The sequence below is a fragment of the Bolinopsis microptera genome, chromosome 3 (assembly GCF_026151205.1).
Source record: "Bolinopsis microptera isolate Bmic1 chromosome 3, MBARI_Bmic_1.0, whole genome shotgun sequence".
In the NCBI taxonomy this organism is placed as follows: Eukaryota; Metazoa; Ctenophora; class Tentaculata; order Lobata; family Bolinopsidae; genus Bolinopsis; species Bolinopsis microptera.
In genome coordinates this window covers 19,961,144-19,981,013 of record NC_087074.1, presented here as the reverse complement: position 1 = coordinate 19,981,013, position 19,870 = coordinate 19,961,144, and the positions used below count along the sequence as shown (strand labels likewise).

At 40.1% G+C, this 19,870-nt stretch overlaps 2 protein-coding genes across 8 annotated transcripts in view; both read left to right on the top strand.

Moving 5' to 3' along the window:
• Positions 1 to 8,942, top strand: part of LOC134813306 (SR-related and CTD-associated factor 4-like) — a 118,360-nt gene extending 109,418 nt beyond the window's left edge. For 2 of the 4 annotated variants that reach the window (XM_063820997.1, XM_063820996.1), the window contains 3 exons: positions 36 to 149; positions 284 to 452; positions 6,994 to 8,942. In XM_063820997.1, the coding sequence (XP_063677067.1) occupies positions 36 to 149; positions 284 to 452; positions 6,994 to 8,297 (1,587 nt within the window). In that variant the 3' untranslated portion in view covers positions 8,298 to 8,942. Of the gene's footprint in view, positions 1 to 35; positions 150 to 283; positions 453 to 4,823 lie in introns of all 4 variants that reach the window. The other 2 variants (XM_063820995.1, XM_063820994.1) reach the window with 2 other exon arrangements.
• LOC134813307 (eukaryotic peptide chain release factor GTP-binding subunit ERF3A-like) overlaps positions 1 to 19,870 on the top strand; it is a 90,534-nt gene that overhangs the window by 60,261 nt on the left and 10,403 nt on the right. Inside the window, exon 2 of one of the 4 annotated variants that reach the window (XM_063820999.1) lies at positions 16,181 to 18,872. The exons of 1 other annotated variant lie outside the window; for it this stretch is intronic. In XM_063820999.1, coding sequence (XP_063677069.1) covers positions 16,184 to 18,754 — 2,571 coding nt within the window. In that variant the 5' untranslated portion in view covers positions 16,181 to 16,183 and the 3' untranslated portion in view covers positions 18,755 to 18,872. Of the gene's footprint in view, positions 1 to 11,637; positions 11,656 to 12,043; positions 12,151 to 16,180; positions 18,873 to 19,870 lie in introns of those variants that run through there. 2 more of the 4 variants (XM_063821002.1, XM_063821000.1) reach the window with 2 other exon arrangements.

The following is a 19,870-nucleotide window of genomic DNA, read 5'->3' as shown; positions in this document are numbered from 1 at the left end:
TTTTACCTTGCAAATCCTAACTTGTGGTCCGTCAGATGGTGCCGCCACGAGGATGCTCCTACATAAATGTTAATGATAGAGATGTCGCAGAAAATGTCCTGAAGGAGCTTTTGAAGGAAAACCTGAAATTGCACGGAGCACTTTGTAAAGTACGGAACATAAGATGCATTTTCAGGCTAATAATATCAAATGATCTGGTATTAGTTTTATAGTCCTGGAATTTTATTAAATTCATCGCTAAACATTATCCCAATTCTTCAGAATCATAAATCCCATTATTTAGGTAGCGTGGGCACCTGGTAAGGGTTGCAAGGAGTTCAAAGAACACTGGAACATTGAAAAGGGAGTGACGTTCATTCCCCACAAAAACTTTGAAAAGTTGAAAATAAGTGAGCTGGAGGATGGGGGTGTGATCGAGGAGACTACACTACCACAGGGCTTCAAACTTCAAGGTTTGTACCACCTATATGGGACCTGGTGCTGGTCCTCAATATCAGGCAGTTGCTGAAATGACAACAAAATTTCACGTTTTGGTAACGAATGTGAAAACACGACGGATTAAATGGAGCTACATAATGCAAATTTTGGACCGTTTTAACCCGAATAATTAGCCTGTGACTCAGGAGAATGAATTAAACGGTTGGTAAGCGAACAGAAGTATCTTTTGGCCAGCCTTAATAATAAAACTACAATCATGAGCCTATTTTTAACACAGATTTTAATTTTGATTCTTACTTCTGTTTTCTATTGCTAAGTTTTCAGATGCTGTGAAACATCTTGTACGGGAACCATCTTAAAATTATATAGATAAATGCTAAAATTATAATATAGATATTAACACTCAACAATTAATATATGCCGCAAGAAATTTGAAGATTGACCTGCTTCAAGCTCCACGCTCAAATCAAAATAAAACTAGAAACAGGGATTTAATTTCGCAGGGATTTAATTTCGCAGGGAAAAAACTCATTATTAAAATGCAATTTTTGCATTATTAAAAATTTTGATTTTCAATCTCGCCAACAAAGCTGATTAATGATTCACATTCTAGATGGATCCCGTATTGATGTTTTACAGTACCGTGTAAATACTTGTAACGAATTGCAATATCCAAGGCACGCTCCGTTCATTTCGTAGTAATCCCGGCCCCCACCACAACTGTGTTCGTTAACAATGAGTTAAAAGATCTTCCGTCATTGTAGCATTTTAGTCACTCCGCAGTTTATTAACTGTGTCTTAACTCTGCAGAAATTTTCAGCATTTCCTAACACTGTATCAAGATTGCACGACCACAGAAAACCATCCATTATTTGCCCTTGCCATCCTTGCGTTATCCATTCGTGTGTTTGTCCGTGCCAAGCCTAATGATATTGAGGATCCGCCAAGGTTTCGGTCCGGTCCAGCACTCTCATCATGTTCTCTCCATTTCTTAAATTCTCCACATTTGATTAAAGTTTTTGCAAAATGTCCGCTCTGAAGAAAAACGTTCTTGAACATTTTGTAGGCTGGACAGGACCTTGAAAACAATTGTTGTAATTATTTCGACGAACTATCCCAATTTGAATTAATATACCCACCAGTCGTAATAACTATTTATTACATTTTACATGGTAACATTTCACTAGCATGAAATTTGAGCGCGAGGTTACTCTGATAAATTGATCGCTATTCGAATAGTAAAAAAGCATGTTATTTAAGTCTTTTTGTCACTGGGAAACTTGTTATGTAATTATCTTGAAGGAAACCTCACGCTCAAAAATGTTACCTATTTGTGTAGTCAACCATAGCCTTCTGTTTACAAATGTCTGTTCTTAAGAACGCCTCGTGTATATTTTAAAACCGACCATATATCGAAAGATATTATATTTTGGTTAATCGATTGATCTTGGACTTCTCAAAATGCATTCAGACGATGGTTATATTTAAACATTGAAGATGGCTATGGTTGACAGTAATGTTATGATGTGTCGTATTTATTGACCTCGATTAATTTAACTAGGACTATACTATCAAGAAATTTAAACATTTCAAATCTGCGTATTTCCATCTCAAAATTAAATCAAAATCTCAGCACAATAAAGTTTAACAAATTTGTATCAACCACTTTTTATCAACAAGATTATGATTTTATAGAATTATAGATACCTATGTATTGCTTTTCTTATATTTGATCCTTCGAACAGCTGTTGAGCAATGAAACGCAAACATAATCTTAGCAAAATGAATATATTTCTTTTATCTTCAGCATTTAATCAGTCACATAATCTGAGAATATCAATGGTTAGTTTGAAAATGTCAAAAATTCTCATCAAAAATGTAGTAAAGTCTCAAAAAATTAATTTATCATCTCGTAAAAATGGAATAGTTTAAAATCGGAACAAAATTAATCGCATATACTATAATAATGTGGAGTCTGCAGTAGTTCATTAAATCAAAAAGACGCAATTCAAAAATTGATAGACTGCATATATAAACAAAAAATGGACGATTTAAAAATAAAATTCGGGACACCATGAAAAATTAACTTCCAGAAACGGAATTCACATTGTTCAGGCCAAACGGATAAAGTGTCTTCAATTTGTTAATATAAAACTGTTCTGACTTTCTAATATTATCTGGGGATGTAGAACACAAAATATCAAAATGGAAACTTTCATTGAAAACAGATCTCTCCCTCAAATTATGAACTGAAAAAAGATGTGCCCCTAAAACATTCTCGTCATCAAAATCTCTGTGGCTCTCAACATTCCCCTTACTACTCGCCTCTAAAATCTCATAATATTTACTGCGATGACCATTCACACGTTGGCTGAGGCTGGTGACTGTTTTTCCCACGTATACGTTATTAACAGTACAAAGTTTGCATGTCGCGCCGTACACAATGTTGCGTGTCTTACAGTTACCACCTTGAGTTCTGACTGAGTGTCCATTATTGGAGACCATGGAATTGCCACTAACAAGGTGACAAGTTTGGCAGGGTCTGCCTTTCTTCTTCTCACCAGGTTTGGTGCATGGGTCAGTTGTTCTTGACTCTGAACCTAAGGCAAGCTTCTTTCTCTTGAATAAAGTGTCCTTTAAGTTAGGGGCTCGCCTGGTCACCACTTGGAGTTTAGGGATCCTCTCAGGGTTCTCACTGCTCCATGTACGGCTATTTGAGATGATGTTACTGGCCTCTTTAGCCTTTTCCTTGGTTTCCTCATAGCCCGCACCGAATGTAACAATCCATGGTGTGAAAGAAGGGGGACCCTGATCCTTTGCCTTGTACTGTAAAGTTCTTGGTATCGATCTGACATCACTGATGACCTCTCTCACCATATCAGTAGGATATGAAGACCGTTCAAAAAACAACTGAAGCTCTGCCAATCTCTCATCCAGCAAGACGTCATCATTGATTATCCTTCTGTATCGAAGTGCCTGTGAGAAGACTATACTCCGGAAGGTATGTCGTGGATGGAAACTTGAGAATTCTAGATACCTGTTGGCGTCAGTAGGTTTCCTAAACAGATCTGTTGTGAGTCTCCCTCCAACAAACTTGTACTGAATGTCCAGGAACTGAGTGAACTCCGTGATTGGTTTCACTTCGTATGTAATATCTAAGCCATAGTTATCAACCATCTTACTGCGTAATGACCCTACCCATTCTTCAAAACCAATCATAGAACCTCTCCACATACCTTGGCCCGAAATATCATCCACAAACCGATCAAGGTTCTTGAGCTCCTCTGGTCTAACAACCGGGTCGTAAACCAGACTCTTTAGGACAAAGAACAAAGCAATGTTACCGCAATCCACTGAATTGATACCTCCAGTGGGTACACCGTTAACGACCTCATACCAGTTGTCTGCATTCTTCAAGACTGCCGAATCAAAACTAAGCTGTATCAGTCCCTTCAGCCAAGTCCTGAACTCCTCAGACCAATCTGGTCTACACGACTCCATAGCATCATCTAAGGCTGACATCACCAAGCTATGTTGCAGAGAATCGTATAGAGAAACAATATCAATACTGAAGCTGATCCAAGTATCGACTACTTGTCCGGAAGCTGCCAATTCCTCGAGTTTTTAAAATTATTCCTATGTATTGCAATTTACAATTCATTACACAATTTTGTATTGTATTGTATTGTACGACATGTACTGTACTGTTTTGTATTGCATTGTAATCAGCAAAACATATAATGTTTGCGACAGATTTATTCCGAATAAAATATATTAATTTGTTTGCTATTATTTTATCCACGAGATGAAAGGGCAGTCTTGCAAATATAGCTTGTACTTGTAAATAACTGAAATTGTGACAATGAAATCATAACTTGACTGATAAGACTGATGGACGAGTAATTATTTTATGCATTATTGCGAAAATTAGGATAATAATTAAGGTACGTACCATGGATTCAGAAAGTCTTTAGATTACATTATATAGGTCGCAACGACAGTGCAAAATATATTTTCAATTTATCGATTGTGCTGGTACTATGAAAATATGATCCCAATGATAAGGCCCGTTGTGACATTAAAATATTATAATTCGTGTTCAAAAGAAATTTTTGATTAACGCACAATGCACATGCAATATTATCAACACAACATTTGATAACAGTTAAAAATAACTGATTTTTACGATTCTTTGTGGAAATTGAAGACGGTAAAATTTTGAAATGATTGTTGTCATTTTATCCACTGCTTGACGGTGATCTGAAAGTGAATTCCTATAATTAAAGATTGACAAATGTCATCCAGTCAACTTAAGTCGAGTCTCGACTACAAATTATTTCCCCAACTCTCAAAGTACACCTCCAATCTAAATCTCTATCCATCAGATGCGAAGGAGGAAGAAGAACGCCAAGCTAAAAGAAAACAACATGCTCCGCTGATGTCCCTCAGTATACCACCTAGCATGGCCGTTTTCTCTATGAATCCCAACATCAAAATTCCAACCGAGATCGAGAGTAACTCAGACGAGGAGATGATGGATGTTTTCCCGCCCATCCCCATTTTGCCTGTTCCCACCGTTCCAGATTCAGCTCCTGACGGGTCTGTTCCTTTCCCAATGCCTGGCATGACACCACTTGCTCCCCACGGAGTACCTGGCTGGATGCCGCCACGTCCTGCTCCTCCTGGACAGTTCCAAGGCATGGCTCCTCCCTTCTCTTTACCTCCTCCTCCTCACCATATTCCTCTTCCGAACATGGCCAATATGCTCCCTCCTTCTAACATGCCCAACTTGAACCAGATTCCTTTGCCTTCTCCACAGATGCCTGTCCTGCCCGGTCCGATGCCTCTGCCAGGTCCCAGGTTCGGTGCACCTACTTTAGGACCTGCACAGCCGGTCCCTGTTTCCGAACCTACTCCGCTGTTCAGGTTCAGGAGATCTCCCTCTCCTCCTAGTCCTAGAACATTAGCTCGAAACATGATGGACTCCGATAACGAGTCGGACTCTGAACCGAACAGGAGTAAGAGGAATGAAATGTACCCTGGAGGTCTACCTCCATTCCGTAAATCCAGCTCTCCTAAGAATAACATTTATCTGACTGGAGGGATCAGCTCCAGCCCTTCGTCGATGGAGTCTGCCAGTAACGCTCGAATTCATGCGGGGAGTCTACCTCCTTTTAATAGCAGTGTGCCGATCTCCAGAACTGTTCCTTCACCTTCTAAAGCAAGGCCTGGAGAGCCCACATTTGTCAATCAGATGCGGGCAACTTCTCCACGACGTCCTCAACCATCTTCTCCGGGGATTCCAAGGTTTAATAATCAAAACCAGTACTCTCCTAGTGATCCAAGTCCTGGAGAGCCGACATTTGTCAACTCTATGCGATCAGCTTCGCCACAACATACCCAACCATCCTCTCCAGGGATCCCCATGTTTAATAATCAAAACCAGTACTCTCCAATCGACCCAAGATCTGGAGAGCCTAGATATGTCAACTCTATGCGATCAGTTCCACCTCGACATGCCCAACCATCTTCTCCTGGGATTCCGAGGTTCAACAACCAAAATCAGTATTCTCTAAGCGATCCAAAACCTTTATTTTTGGATGAAGAAAACGGTGAAAGACCTGTCCGTCCTCGGCCTCCTGGAGACCCACAAAATTTCCCTGGTCCCGATTCTGACAGAAACAGTTCTTCAATCCGCCCTTCCCTAGAAGAAATGAGGGGCCCTGTACAGCATCGTCCGAATTTTGCAGCACTAGAGAACATGGCACGCTTTGAGAACATGGCTTTTAGCTCTGACCATGCCAACTCAGGACCACGCTTTAGCTCTGACCATGCCAACTCGGGGCCACGTCCCGGGACCTATCGGGGAGGGGCCCCGCGCGCACAATTCGGACGTCCTCCGCCCCCACAATTTGGCGGTATGCGAGGTCCTGCTCCTAGAGGTAATGGTCCGGCACGTCCTCGTTTCAACGGTCCACCTGGTCCCCGCCCCATGGGACAGAGAGGTCCTTTTAGAATGACATTTAGACCCCGCGGAAACAATAGGCCTCCTTTCGGACACTAGCTATTATTAGCATAGTATATGCTCTGTTGAGATTTATATGCAATGACAGTGTTTGATTAGATCCAGCCCAACGAATTTCTTTACGAATTCGTCTTTGATCCTTTTTGTGGCATATTTTGATCATCTTATATATAAAGATATCATGGTTTGAGAGTTGAATAAGCTATACATATGTAAGTCTGGTCTTGAAAATGCTGAAATTTCTAAGTATAGCCTTAAGGGGTGTTTATTGACTTTCGTGTGAACTATTTCATAGTTTTGAGAATAATTTTGTAACGATCTGTTATTATTATTATTTCTATGCAAATGTGATATATTGCTACATGTTATTGTTACAATTATTCAAATCAGTTTAACTTATGATATTGAATCAGGACTTTTTGTTGTTTTCCATATTTTTCGATAAATATCACACAAAAAAACTAGATGGAAATACGCAGACCAAAATGTATTGTACGCTAGACAAAAAAATTCTTGACCATAAATTTCAGAATCAGAAGGTGCGGGGACAATCCTGGAGAAGCTGCTGGTATCGATGAAGGAGACTACTCGTGACAACCCATCAAAAGATACGCCCTTGGGGCAGTTTTTGAGTAACGGGCAAGAGAACGCCTACATCACGAAACAAGAGGAGCAAGTCAGCGCTAAACTCGACAAACTTAACGACATAGCAATACCGCGATCAGTCAGTCAGGAAAGTCTTAGCGTAAAACGGGACGACGACAGTATAGTCCACCTTCTCAACTCCAAGGACTATGCGCTACCTATGCCGGAGAACAATGAGGAGGGTGAGGATTACTATTACCCAGGCATGTCACCGCCAGTTACACTATCCATCCCTAAAGACATACCCCAGGAGACGCCGCAGGTAACTAGTCCTGTTGCTGAGGAACCCCTCCCTTACAGTCGTGCAGTTGAGGAACCTGAGGAGAGCTCTCAATCTGAAGCTACTCTAGCGGAGTCACCTATGAAGTTGGAGAAGAAGGCTATTAATCTCCAGACCTATCTGAAGAGAAAGAAGGACGACGACCCTATAGAGCCAACAAAGGAGGAGAGTCCTGCTCATGAGGAGGAGAATCTGCCGCCTACTCCAGTGAAAACTCCGAAACACGCTGAAGTTGACGACGACTTGTTAGAATGGGCTAGTCAGGATGCTGAGGAAGTTGTTACCAAGGCTGCAACATCCGTGCTAAACAAGGCTGCGACGCCTGAGGTTAACAGGGCTGCAACTCCGGAGCTGGACAAGACTTTGGAGAGTGAACCTGGTGAGGAGAACAAAACAATAAAAACGCCGGAGAGAATGGAGACGTCTCAGGAAGACGGGGAGTCTCAAAAGGAAATTGAAGCCAAGTTGGCAGAAATAAGGTCACCCTCCGGCTCTCCTATAGATAGTCTGTTGGAGGAGAAACTGGCGTCACCAACTGCTGCAGCCACATCTATTGAGGAGAGCAAGGAGGAAGGAGAGTTAGAGTCCGAGCAGGAGAAACCCGGACTTGTTCGATTAGAAAGTTTAGGTTCCGAGAAGGGGAGTCGGAGTAGATCACTATCTCATAGCAGCAAAGCGAAGAAAGATAAGAAAAAGAAAAACAAGAAGAAGAAGAAGAAAGATAAAGTTCATGATAGCGATCTTGAGGAAGATATTCGGAAGTTAGAGTTACTTAAGGCAGAGTTAGAGCGGGAAGAGAGAAGAGAAAAGAAGGAGAAAGAGAAACGACGTCAGAGAAAACGAAGTGCCAGCCCGGGTAGAGCAAGTAATAAGGACAAAAAGAAAAAAGAGAAACGACAACGGAGGTAATATCAGTGCGGCTAACAGTTGTTTTGATATTTTATTTTAAAGTGGTCGAGGTAACAGTATTTATTCATAAGTTTTTAGTGATGGAAGATAAGTTGAAGTCGCACTCATACACCGATTTATCCGATGATTTTTGGATAGAAAGTTCTGCCTAGAATTGCGATTTATGTCAGAAATAATTGAGTAATATACTTCTTTCTAGTTGTGTTTGTCGCTTCGTGATTTTGATTACATTTTGAGTGAACATAATATTGTGAACAGAGGATTTTTCATTTGACCATAGCACATAGTAAATATTTAATGGGGAGATGATACGATTGCTAGCTAAAAAGCCGTTTAGTTTGGAAAGAACTATAAACATTTTCTTGGTAAAAGCTTTCAATTCCATATTATATTTTACTGTTTACTGCACTGGAGCGAAAAATTATGGTCTGAACGCATGCGGATTTTGATGCGTTGTAGCGATGGTATTCGCTCTTAGGTGATGAATTTTGGGTATTTTGAACTGAACACTGAAGCAAATTATTTGATTTTACTTAATATTGAATATACATTATGCTGAACTTTGAACTTACAAAATGGAAATATTGAAAATTCCAAGTACAAAGTACATCTTTTGGTATGAAATTGCATAAGATCAACTTCAAATTTTATATACCTTTCTATTGATTTACAGACGATGCTTTTCATCCACAACCAGCCTGATATTCACAATTCATACGTGGGCCTGTTTGGTATTACGTACAAGATTTTTACCGAAGCATTAAATACATTGTATATGCAATAGAATATACCAACTTCTGCTGATGTTCTTATTACTATGCCATGTATTTTAAATTTGAATTTTGTTTCGACAAAAACCGTTTCTATTTTTGGTCTCAAATTGTCTCCTCCAATATCTTAAAATTTCCAATGGCAATACCGTAAAACGAATAGAAATGACAAATATTCGTGTTTTCGGGATAAAACTTTTTGAATCCTAAACATTTAACTTACCAATATGCAATACTTGTGTGTTTTGTGTTAATAAAACATAAACCAACCGAAGATATGGTAAAGCGAGAGGCTCATGTTATACTTATGGAGCTGTCCAAGTGGTAATAAACTGGCCAGATCACAGATCTTCAATTTTCTAAGCTCAACTTCAAACTTGATTGACGATGCCAAGCCATTCCAGCTCTTTACGTAGCTCTGCTGCAATCTTGTCCATTGTCTGCGAACTGATACACGTTGTATAGTGTATACCTCTTATCACAGTCTAAACGAGATATACAACGTGTAATTTGTAATTCAATGCGCGAAGCGACGACGTCCTCCGAATCAAAACATGTCTTCTTTTTCATTTTTGTCTAATGTTGTTTATACATTGTATAGTAGTTAAGTAGTGTGATGCCGGATGCACATTACTAGTACTATAATAGGCCACGCCGCGAATCCAATAAATATAATGCTTCTCTCGGTAGATCTGAGATCGACGAAATGCTTGACATTGACGGATGTTACTCTTCTAAATATCTTCGAAGTAGCGCGCGCCGCTTTCTTCTCGATGGCAAGTGCTACGAAGTAGCACGTGCCGGGCCAGATCATTAACAATGGTCAAACGAGATGCATGACCATGTGCCACGTCGAGCTGCAAAGGATTGACATCGTAAATTGCAAATCGTCATTATGCCCTAATTAAATTACATATGTTCGTATGCAGAGCTTGGCTTCAATTGACGATGTTAATTCAGCTCGGCGCGGCACAGTAGTGCATCTCGCCGATCTGTGAGAAGCCTTATTAAGTGCGCGGCGCGGCACAGTAACGCATCGCGCTACAAAGCTTGGCTTACCACTTACATAATGCAGCAATTTCATTGGACGAAAGCAATTCTGTGTTACGAAGTTAATCGCTTTTGGCGACGATCGAAAACCAAACCTGGTTTTAGCCCCCCCCCCCCCCTGTGAGCGCGCGTCTTGGTAGGTTATTGACGGATGTTACTAGTCTAAATTTCTTAAAAGTAGCGCGCGCCGCTTTCTTCTTGAAATGTTGGCCCAAGGCAAGTACGTGATACGGAGTAGCGCGCGCCGAGTCAGTCCATTAACAATAGACAATATAGGTTATAAACCTACAAACAACTAATTGATATTGTCAATGAAGTTGCAACGCAATAAACATTTTTGATGCGCGGCCCAACATTGATTCACATTGTCAATCCTTCGCATCTCGCCGATCTGGTTGCCAGAAGATGCGTGGCGCGGCCCAGTAGTGCATCGCGCTACAAGGCCCAACAGTGCATCGCGCTGGAATGTTTTAATTTTTCAAAAAACGGCTGATTTGTGTATTATTTCGTTTAATTTAACGAAAAATTAATATCATACAGAATACCATGGTATTAAAACATAAACACAATCACAATTTGTGTCCAATTGGAAGACGTCGTCGCTTCTCGCACCGCGCGCATTTATGATTCAGAAGCAAAAATTGGGTTAATATCGTCAATTAAATGTTCAATGTTTAATTGACACATCAACATTCATCATGAATCAATGGCGATGTCAAAAATTGAACTACAAGCTAAGCTTGAAATTGCATTTAGTATTAAGGCATTTTACGTTAGTAGAGTTGTTTCATTTTTTCGACTGATAAATATTCCTGATTATGGAATAATTTGCATGCAGTTCATGAAATCGTGAATGATTGACTCCAGGATTATGAAAATAGAACATGATCATTGGTAATCCCACCTCTGTCATTTATTCAACTAATAGAATGAGCGAAAGGTGTAACACGACACTAATATGTAATATTTTTCCAAAAATCTAGATTTATAAAATGGTGGTTCTAATTGTATCACGTTGTGACACCCACGGTCGTTTCACTAGGTGACGATACGGGGGAGCCGCGCACTTCGTGCGCGGCGGGTCATACAACGTATGACAAGGTTCTAATGTGTTACAAGATGTAATAGCTTGATCTCACGAGTCATACTATACTGGATTCAATCATTCTTAGAGGTTAGGTCAGGGAAGGAAGTTTTCAGCATTTATACCTCTATCTCCTAACCTGACTGCTGCTTAGTATTCATTCGTCTTGCAAATAATTATTATTCAATTGTGAGCACAAAGAAGCACTAAGTAATTATGCCCATCATCCTGCTAGGCGACATGGAAATCCCGGCTGAATTATTTACGACTATAAACCACGTCTGGTCAAAATGTAATATACAACGAAGTAATTTACCTTGTATGCTTGAGATTTCCCTTAATTCATAAGGGAGTTTATTCCACAGAATGTGTGCTCTGTAAAAGTAAGACTTCGATGTGCATGAACACATTTTTAAACTAATTACAACACTACAAATCTATTACATTTATTGAGTGCCCCAGCCAGTACAGAACATGTAGAGACCAATGAACAAGCTGAAGAAGAAAGTACTAACGAACCTATGTCCAATGAACCTATGTCGCCCAATATGGCCTCCCCAAATCCTAATAATCAGAAAGTATTAAACTCAACCAATTCTATCAAACCTCCATCATCTTCTTCGAGATATGACTTTCGGCGCCACATCAGAACAGAGAAACCCTTGTTAAATAGACCTCAAGTCCTAGAAGTAAACATCAATCATAAAACAAGAGTCGATAAGAAGAAAAAATGTAGACCAAATGAGAAGGAGAAGATAGATGACATATGTCCTATATGTAAAACCAGAGTTGAATGGCATGTAGATGCTTTGCAGTGTGAGGAGTGCAAGGTTTGGATTCATAAGGCCTGCTTGTGTATGAGTGATGAAGAGTATGAGGATCATAAAACCAGTGAAGATGATGAATGGTATTGTGACTGCTGCCAGTTGAATAGATCAAATAATTTGACGTGGGGTACCATGGTTGGGGAAGGGTGTATACGGTCAGAACTTACGGGGATATATGATGAAATTATTACGTGGTGTAGGAATTTGTTTATGGTGCCAAGGGGTAAGAGTGGGGAGAAGTTTATCAAAGAGTTGACACGACTTTTGTACCTTTTTGTGAATAAAACGGCTTGGGAGAGTCTTTCATTGCAGCTAGTCCATATATTTATCCCTATTATGTTACAGAAGCCTTCATCTAAGTCAAAAGCTAGAGACAATGCCAAGTACCTGGTAGATAGACTAGAAAAGTGGAAGGATGGCGACCTCAATTCCCTCATGGATGAAGCTCGTGTCATCCAGGAGAAGCTAAAACGAAGGAAAAAGTCTGAAGATCCATCGAAAATGAAAGGCTTTAGTAGGTTAATGATGGTGGGTAAAGTATGTCAGGCCATGAAGCTCATCAACAACGAAGACTCAGTTGTTGGGGTACACACATTAAATAGAAAGATAAAGAGTCTATTACAAGAGAAACATCCTAAAGCTGAGACACCTCCAGCTGATATCCTTCTACCTATAACAGCGCCTCAGGCACAGTCGGTGGTATTTGCTGAAATATCGGCAGAGCTAGTTGAGAAAGCGGCACTTCATGTTAAGGGCTCAGGTGGCCCAACCCATTTGGATGCAGATGGGTGGAAGCACATCTTGTGCTCTAAAGCGTATGGGAAACTTCCTTTTCAACTCTGCGGTGCAATAGCTGAATTTGCAAAGCGTTTGTGTGTAGAGGATGTTAACCCAGAGAGTCTGAATGAGTTTGTGGCCTGTAGACTGGTACCACTGAATAAGGGTGACGATAAGAGAGGTAATCCTGGTGTACGGCCGGTGGGGGTAGGAGAGGTTCTTCGGCGTATTGTTGGCAAGGTGGTTATTGGGGTAATTAAGGATGATATACAAGAGGCTGCAGGACCTCTTCAGTCATGTGCTGGGCTAGAGTCAGGCATTGAGGCATCCATCAGAGCAGTTAAGAGGACATGGGAAGATCCTAAGACAGAGGCAGTGCTTCTTGTTGATGCTGATAATGCGTTTAACAGGCTTAATCGCAAAGCAGCTATTCACAACATCAGGCAGCTATGTCCTCCGTTTCACCAATACCTGAAAAACACCTATCAGAAATCAGCCAAACTCATTGTCAACGACACATATTCGTGTGAGATAATTTACTCTGATGAAGGGGCAACGCAAGGGGATGTGGCAGCAATGGCAGAGTATGCTATCGGTATTCGTCCTCTTATCAACATCCTGGCCAGCGTGAAAAAATTAGGAGAATTGATGCAAGCGTGGTATGCAGATGACTCTGCAGCAGCAGGTACCCTGAAGAAACTCCGGCTGTGGTGGGATTTACTCAGTGTGAACGGTCCTAAGTTAGGCTACTTCCCTAAAGCAGTGAAGACTATTCTTATCCTAAAAGAAAAATCGCTACTACCAGCAGCCACGTTTTTATTTGGAGAGACTGGTATAGAGATCACATGTGATGGGGAGCGTCATCTGGGAGCAGTGATAGGTGGAGAGGAGGCTAGAGAGACATATGTAAAAAAGAAAGTAGAGAAATGGGTGAAGGATGTAGAAGAGTTGTCAGATATTGCCCTCGATGAACCTCAGGCAGCCCTATCAGGGTATACCAAAGCCCTATGTCATCGGTGGACCTTTGTGATGCGTACCATCCAAGACACTAAAGACCTCTTCATCCCATTGGAGAAGTGTATAAGAGAAAAGTTCATCCCTGCAATTATTGGTAGGAATGTGTCTGATCTGCACAGGAGAATGTTTGCGCTACCTGTAAGATTAGGGGGGCTTGGTATTGTTAATCCAGTAGAGATCGCGGAGAAGGAATACCAGACGTCACTCAAGATAACAGAGGAGCTGGTTGACCTTATCTATCACCAGGAGACATCCCTGATGAAGTTGGATAAATTTAAGATAAAGGGCAGAGTAGATTGCCTCAAGTTAGTTAAAGAATTATGCTTGAAGAAGGAGCTTGCTGAGATAATGAGTGAAGTGGATGAGAATACCAGGGAGTCATTGCAGCTGGTACAAGAGCATGGGTCAGGAGCTTGGCTAACATGTCTTCCCATTCAACAGCTAGGGTATGCTTACAGCAAGCAAGACTTCAGAGATGCTGTTCATCTCCGGTATGGTTGGGACATCCCTAACACCCCAAGATTCTGCGATTGTGGAGCCAAGAATGATCACAATCATATCCTCAACTGTAAGAGAGGGGGGTATGTGAACTACCGTCATAACAACGTGAGAGACTCCGTTGCTGAATACCTTAGGCTGGTGACCAAGGATGTGAGGATTGAGCCCCTTTTAACACCTATAGAATCGGCCAACTTCCAACAAAAGGGCAACAATGCTGATAAGGCTAGGCTTGATATATCAGCAAGAGGAGTGTGGAGCACATTTGAGAGGACTTTCTTTGATGTGCGCATTTTCAATCCTAAATCGCCTACATATCAAGGAAAGACCATGCCACAGCTCTACACTCTGCACGAGAATGAGAAAAAGAACCAGTACATGAACCGAGTGCTACAATTGGAGAAAGGGTCATTCGTCCCCCTTGTATTTACCACTACAGGAGGAATGGCACCGGAGGCCAAGCGTTTCATAAGGAGACTTGCTGTGTTGATAGCCACCAAGACAAAGGAGGACTACAGCCAGGTGATGTGTAACATCAGGACACGCCTGAGCATGGATATAATGAGGAGTGTGCTAGTAGCAGTTAGAGGTGTACGTGGAAAGGCAAAGAAGGCATGGACCGCCCCTATATTCAACGTCTCCTTCAACCTGATACCTGAGGAGAAGAGCTACGAGGGATAGATGATATCTATTGCTCAGGATTTACGATTGTGCTCTGCCAATTGCATCACTTGATTTAATTTATTGTATATATAAGAGGTCATACTAGGTATAAGTCCAAATGCTGTGTCAGCAACCGTTTTTGCATGAACATCTGGTCTGGCTTGACGTAAGGTTTTGTGGAACTTGAGGAGAAATGTCACTAATCATACCGAGATCGTCTAGATGTGATCGCCTTAACCTACTTCCCATGAAACGTCGTAAGTAAGGTGGAAATGTCACAACTGATATGTCATAAAAAATATTATGAAAATATAATATATCCTTGTAATCAAACCTTACCGAGAGTGGAAGGATATTTAGTTCCTTACACTCTATGAAATACCTTTTTTTGTCCCCAAGGCTCAAGTAAATATCATTAAAGATCCACTTGATACCTCTTTTTTGTATCTGAATGAGGACACCAGACCATTGTGCAGTGTTCGAAATGACTTCTAACCTGAGATAGATAGAAGGCCCAAGGTTTTTTAGTGTTCTTGGTGAAGTAACATATTCTTTTTAGAAGGCCTAACCTCTGACTAGCCTTAGAGTATATCATATCACAGTGATGTGACCATTCTAACTTACTATTGATATGTACTCCAAGATCTTTTTCAATGTCTGTGTATTCGATAGCCGTTTCATTCATAGAGTACACAAAATTAACACTACAATTCATAGAATATGCTTGGGTAATGATTTTAAGATATTTATATTTGCAATTTCACCAGTACTGTGTACTCCGTTAAATTTTGGTATGGGTTCAGTTTTTAGGTCATTCAAAATGGCAGCATTTAGAATATATATCTGTCATTTTACAATTTTGTGCTAGGTCTGTGCATTAAGTAAAACAAAATTTCCCCCCCCCCCCCCCCCAATGGAAAGGCTGACAATTATCAAGGGGCTGTCAATACATTGCTTACCTTGAGCTCATAGGATATCATGAACTATTTGAACATTTTATTTACGCTGTAATTTGTTTAAAATGTTAAGTTCCTGAGTCCTGATGTGAATTTTTAAGGAAATATTCAAGTGATATGTGATTCATTTTTTTTTCTCTTGCGCAATAAATCAAATCTAATCGAATTAAATCATCAATTTCAATACCAATTTTGATGATGAATATGTGATGAATTTTATGATACGTAATTAATTTTTCAGAAAATGTCATGTAGAGATTGGGGCGAACTTGAGCTCAGTTTGAAGCATTGTAGCTCAGTTGAAGAACTAAAGCAATGCCTTGAAGAGCTTCAATCACTATTCTTTGTCGTTTCTTCAAGTACTTCTAATCTTACTGATGCAGAAAAACTTACTATTTGTCAGTCCACTGGAATTCAGCAAGAACTGATATTTAATGTGCCCTCTACAGATCAGCAGTCAAGTTTTGTTATAAAGTTCTCCCGATATCTGAGGATTCTTTTGGAGGATGTTGCTATAAAATGGCTTTCACAGATAAGTGAGAATGAGAAAAAGAAACTTTATTACTCTAATTTTATATATGGCCCAGTATTGGATTGTTTTCTAACAATATTATCATCTCTAAAACAAGGTAAACATTTGAAAGTCATACAGGCATGTTATGATGTTCTAAAACAATTTGTTAGTGTTGGAAGATTGCAACAACTAATTGTTGAAAAGTCCCTTGCCAGATCTAATGTTGAAATAGAGTCATTGGCTACTCATCTCTGCAATATTCCTGAATGTATTGACAATAAAATGAACTTATTGAACACCCATGACATGTTTGAGAAGAGCAATTATATTGTAGTTTTGATGCAAAATATCCTTGGAGCACTGGAGCGATTACAGCATCAGTCTTCTGTCAAGTATGACTTCGTGGGGAAACTTGTTGGCAAATTAGCAATTCTTGGAGATAAGAATGTGGTTGTGCAGTGCTTGTTAGAGTTTGTGAACAGAGGACATGAAAACGGAGAGCAAGTCAGTGAAGTTCTGACATTTGTGTCCTCTCAACATCTTGAAGCTGTGACATTACCTTTCTTTACATGTGATTATATACCGTTTCATGATCTGAAACAGTTCATTGATATTGTCTTTGGTCCAAAGATTGTTCTCATTGGAAAACTTTGTACTCTTATTTATCACAGACTTATTTTTATCAAATATTTTAAAGATGTCCGTCCTAAGTATCTCCTGTTTTATCCATTAACTACAAGAGAAGAACGACGGTACTTGCTCACAAAAACTCTCTTTGAGTTGCTGACTGTTTGGGGAAACAAAAGCTCTGTTGATCTTCAACCTTATGAGCATCACTTAGCAATTTGTGAGTCAATTATAATATGCTTTTACTACATGGACAATGATGAGAGGGTCGCTATAAAAGAAAAGATTATGTTGTTACTGGCTGCTGGCATGCCAGTACATCTAGATTCCAATCATTCTGATTTCAGAAGAGCTGGAATGGTTACAGCTGAGATATTAACTCAGTTCCTTGGGATCAACACAGAGGCTCCACTTAAGTTTGATTATGATGAAACTGACGATACACGGAAATTGAAATCTCTCTTAGAAGGATACACCGAGCAGGACTTCGTAGTGAAGGAACCCCCTGTGCAACTCATTGTTGAGTCCGACAACAAAGTCCCAGATAAATTCGCTGACCTGGACAGTGATGATGACGATGAAGACTTGAAACCGTTCTCTTCATCAGACAAAAACTTGGCTTCTGTTAAACCTCCAGTTTACTTGAAAGAGTGTATTGAGATCTTGACAGAGACTCGGGAGTCAGACAAGGACATCGATAAGATTGCAGTGACTTTGAGGACATTACCCAAGCTTTTAGATGAAGCAAAAGGAAATGCAGATGAATTAGCCTTGGAAATAACCCAGATTATTCTCTCCATGTCGAGTGAGTTTTACATGGAAGACTTTAATGAGTTGCGAAAGAAGATCCTGATTAATTGCACTGTAGCTGCTCCTCGTACGGTTGCAGACTACTTGTCCTATCAATTCTATGAAGACAACTATACTATTGGACACAGGCTGGACATTTTAAATGTCATCGTTGAGGCATCCAGGGTACTGAGCAGGATTGAGGTCATTCCTCAAGAGGATGAAATTGAGAAGTTGAAGAAACTGAACATGAAGCCTTGGGAAATCGAAGTTTTGGAAAGACTGAAAAAGAAAACTAAAAGATTCAACTCTGCCACTAAAATTCCCATCGGAAAGGAAAATAAATTCAACTCTGTGTGCGGAAATTTCTTCTATGCCCTTATGAATCAGTACGACAAAGAACTGAGAACTCTAAGTCTTACAGAAGAGGACACATTAGTTCTGGGTCGTCTTATCTACACTCTGGGTGTTGTACTACACTGTGCAAGCAACGCTCCTGCTGCCCCCAACATGGGTAAAACTCTTCTCGACTTTGTCAGAGTCTTTACTGACATCTATGTTCTGGACGAGTATGTTAAACAGGCTATCTTGTTTTCAACCAGCATAGTAGCTCAGATATCACCAGTAGCGGTAATGACAGCTGAAATATACCCCCAACTAATGGATATCAGGCTGTGGGCTGAGGAGTTGCTGACTGAGTCTATCTCTGCTGACACCACTGAGCTAGCAGTGTATGCTCTGGACATCATGGACACTGTTATTGGCAGGGGACTCTTCCCTTCTGATATGAATAGTTTTTCTAAGGAATATGCCCCTTTGAGCTTGAAAGACACTGTGATAAATACTAATCCAAAGATTTCTGAGATTAGCAGTAGTGATTTGTGAGATTAAATATTTTCCTGTTTTGAAAAATGATGTTTGTTGACGGTACCTATAATATTAATTTTAACTTAATCTCTATACTTTATTATAATATGCTATATTTGATTTTATCCCCACATAATTAGTTACTAATTCTTACTTCTAAAATTAATGATATGAAATTATCAATTAAACTACACTATTGATTTCATCTTAATTAACGTAAGTCCATAGTCCCATATTTTGATGATAACTTGATTAAATTGGCTATAAATCTTTTATAGAACAGCTGCAAATACTGTCATGGCAGATGATGATCCAATTGCTATGGATTTGGATGACAGTAACTCCTTGATTAAGGAAGAATCATTTGAAGATATGGTTATGGTATCTGATTTAGAGGAGAAAGATGCTCCACTTAGCCCTAGATCAGAGCGAAAAAGTAAGAGGAAGATTGTGACACTACCAATATCAGGCAAGGTTTAGTGTTCCTGTGCTAGACAGTATCTTTGTAATTAATTGTTATTGTTGGATGGTAGCCCTTCAAAGAAACCATTATAGTGTTGCAGAAAGTTTATTTTGTTTGATATTATGAAAATTCCGGCACTGCAGTTTCCTTATTTAAATTATACTGGAATTGTGCATCTGACAAACCCCATTCCAAGATTTAAAACTCCCGAAACATCTGTGCACTGTAATTAAATGTGAGATCTAGCACAACCCTAAATAAATACCAACCTTAAAATAGAACATAATAAAAATGGTGCTAACAGTTTAAAAACATCCCTTTTTCCAGAGTGCCCCAGTAATAACAGTACCACAAAACAGCACCTGATTTCCCTTTTCCCAGAGTGCCCCAGTAATAACAGTACCACAAAACAGCACCTGATTTCCCTTTTCCCAGAGTGCCCCAGTAATAACAGTACCACAAAACAGCACCTGATTTCCCTTTTCCCAGAGTGCCCCAGTAATAACAGTACCACAAAACAGCACCTGATTTCCCTTTTCCCAGAGTGCCCCAGTAATAACAGTACCACAAAACAGCACCTGATTTCCCTTTTCCCAGAGTGCCCCAGTAATAACAGTACCACAAAACAGCACCTGATTTCCCTTTTCCCAGAGCGCCCCAGTAATAACAGT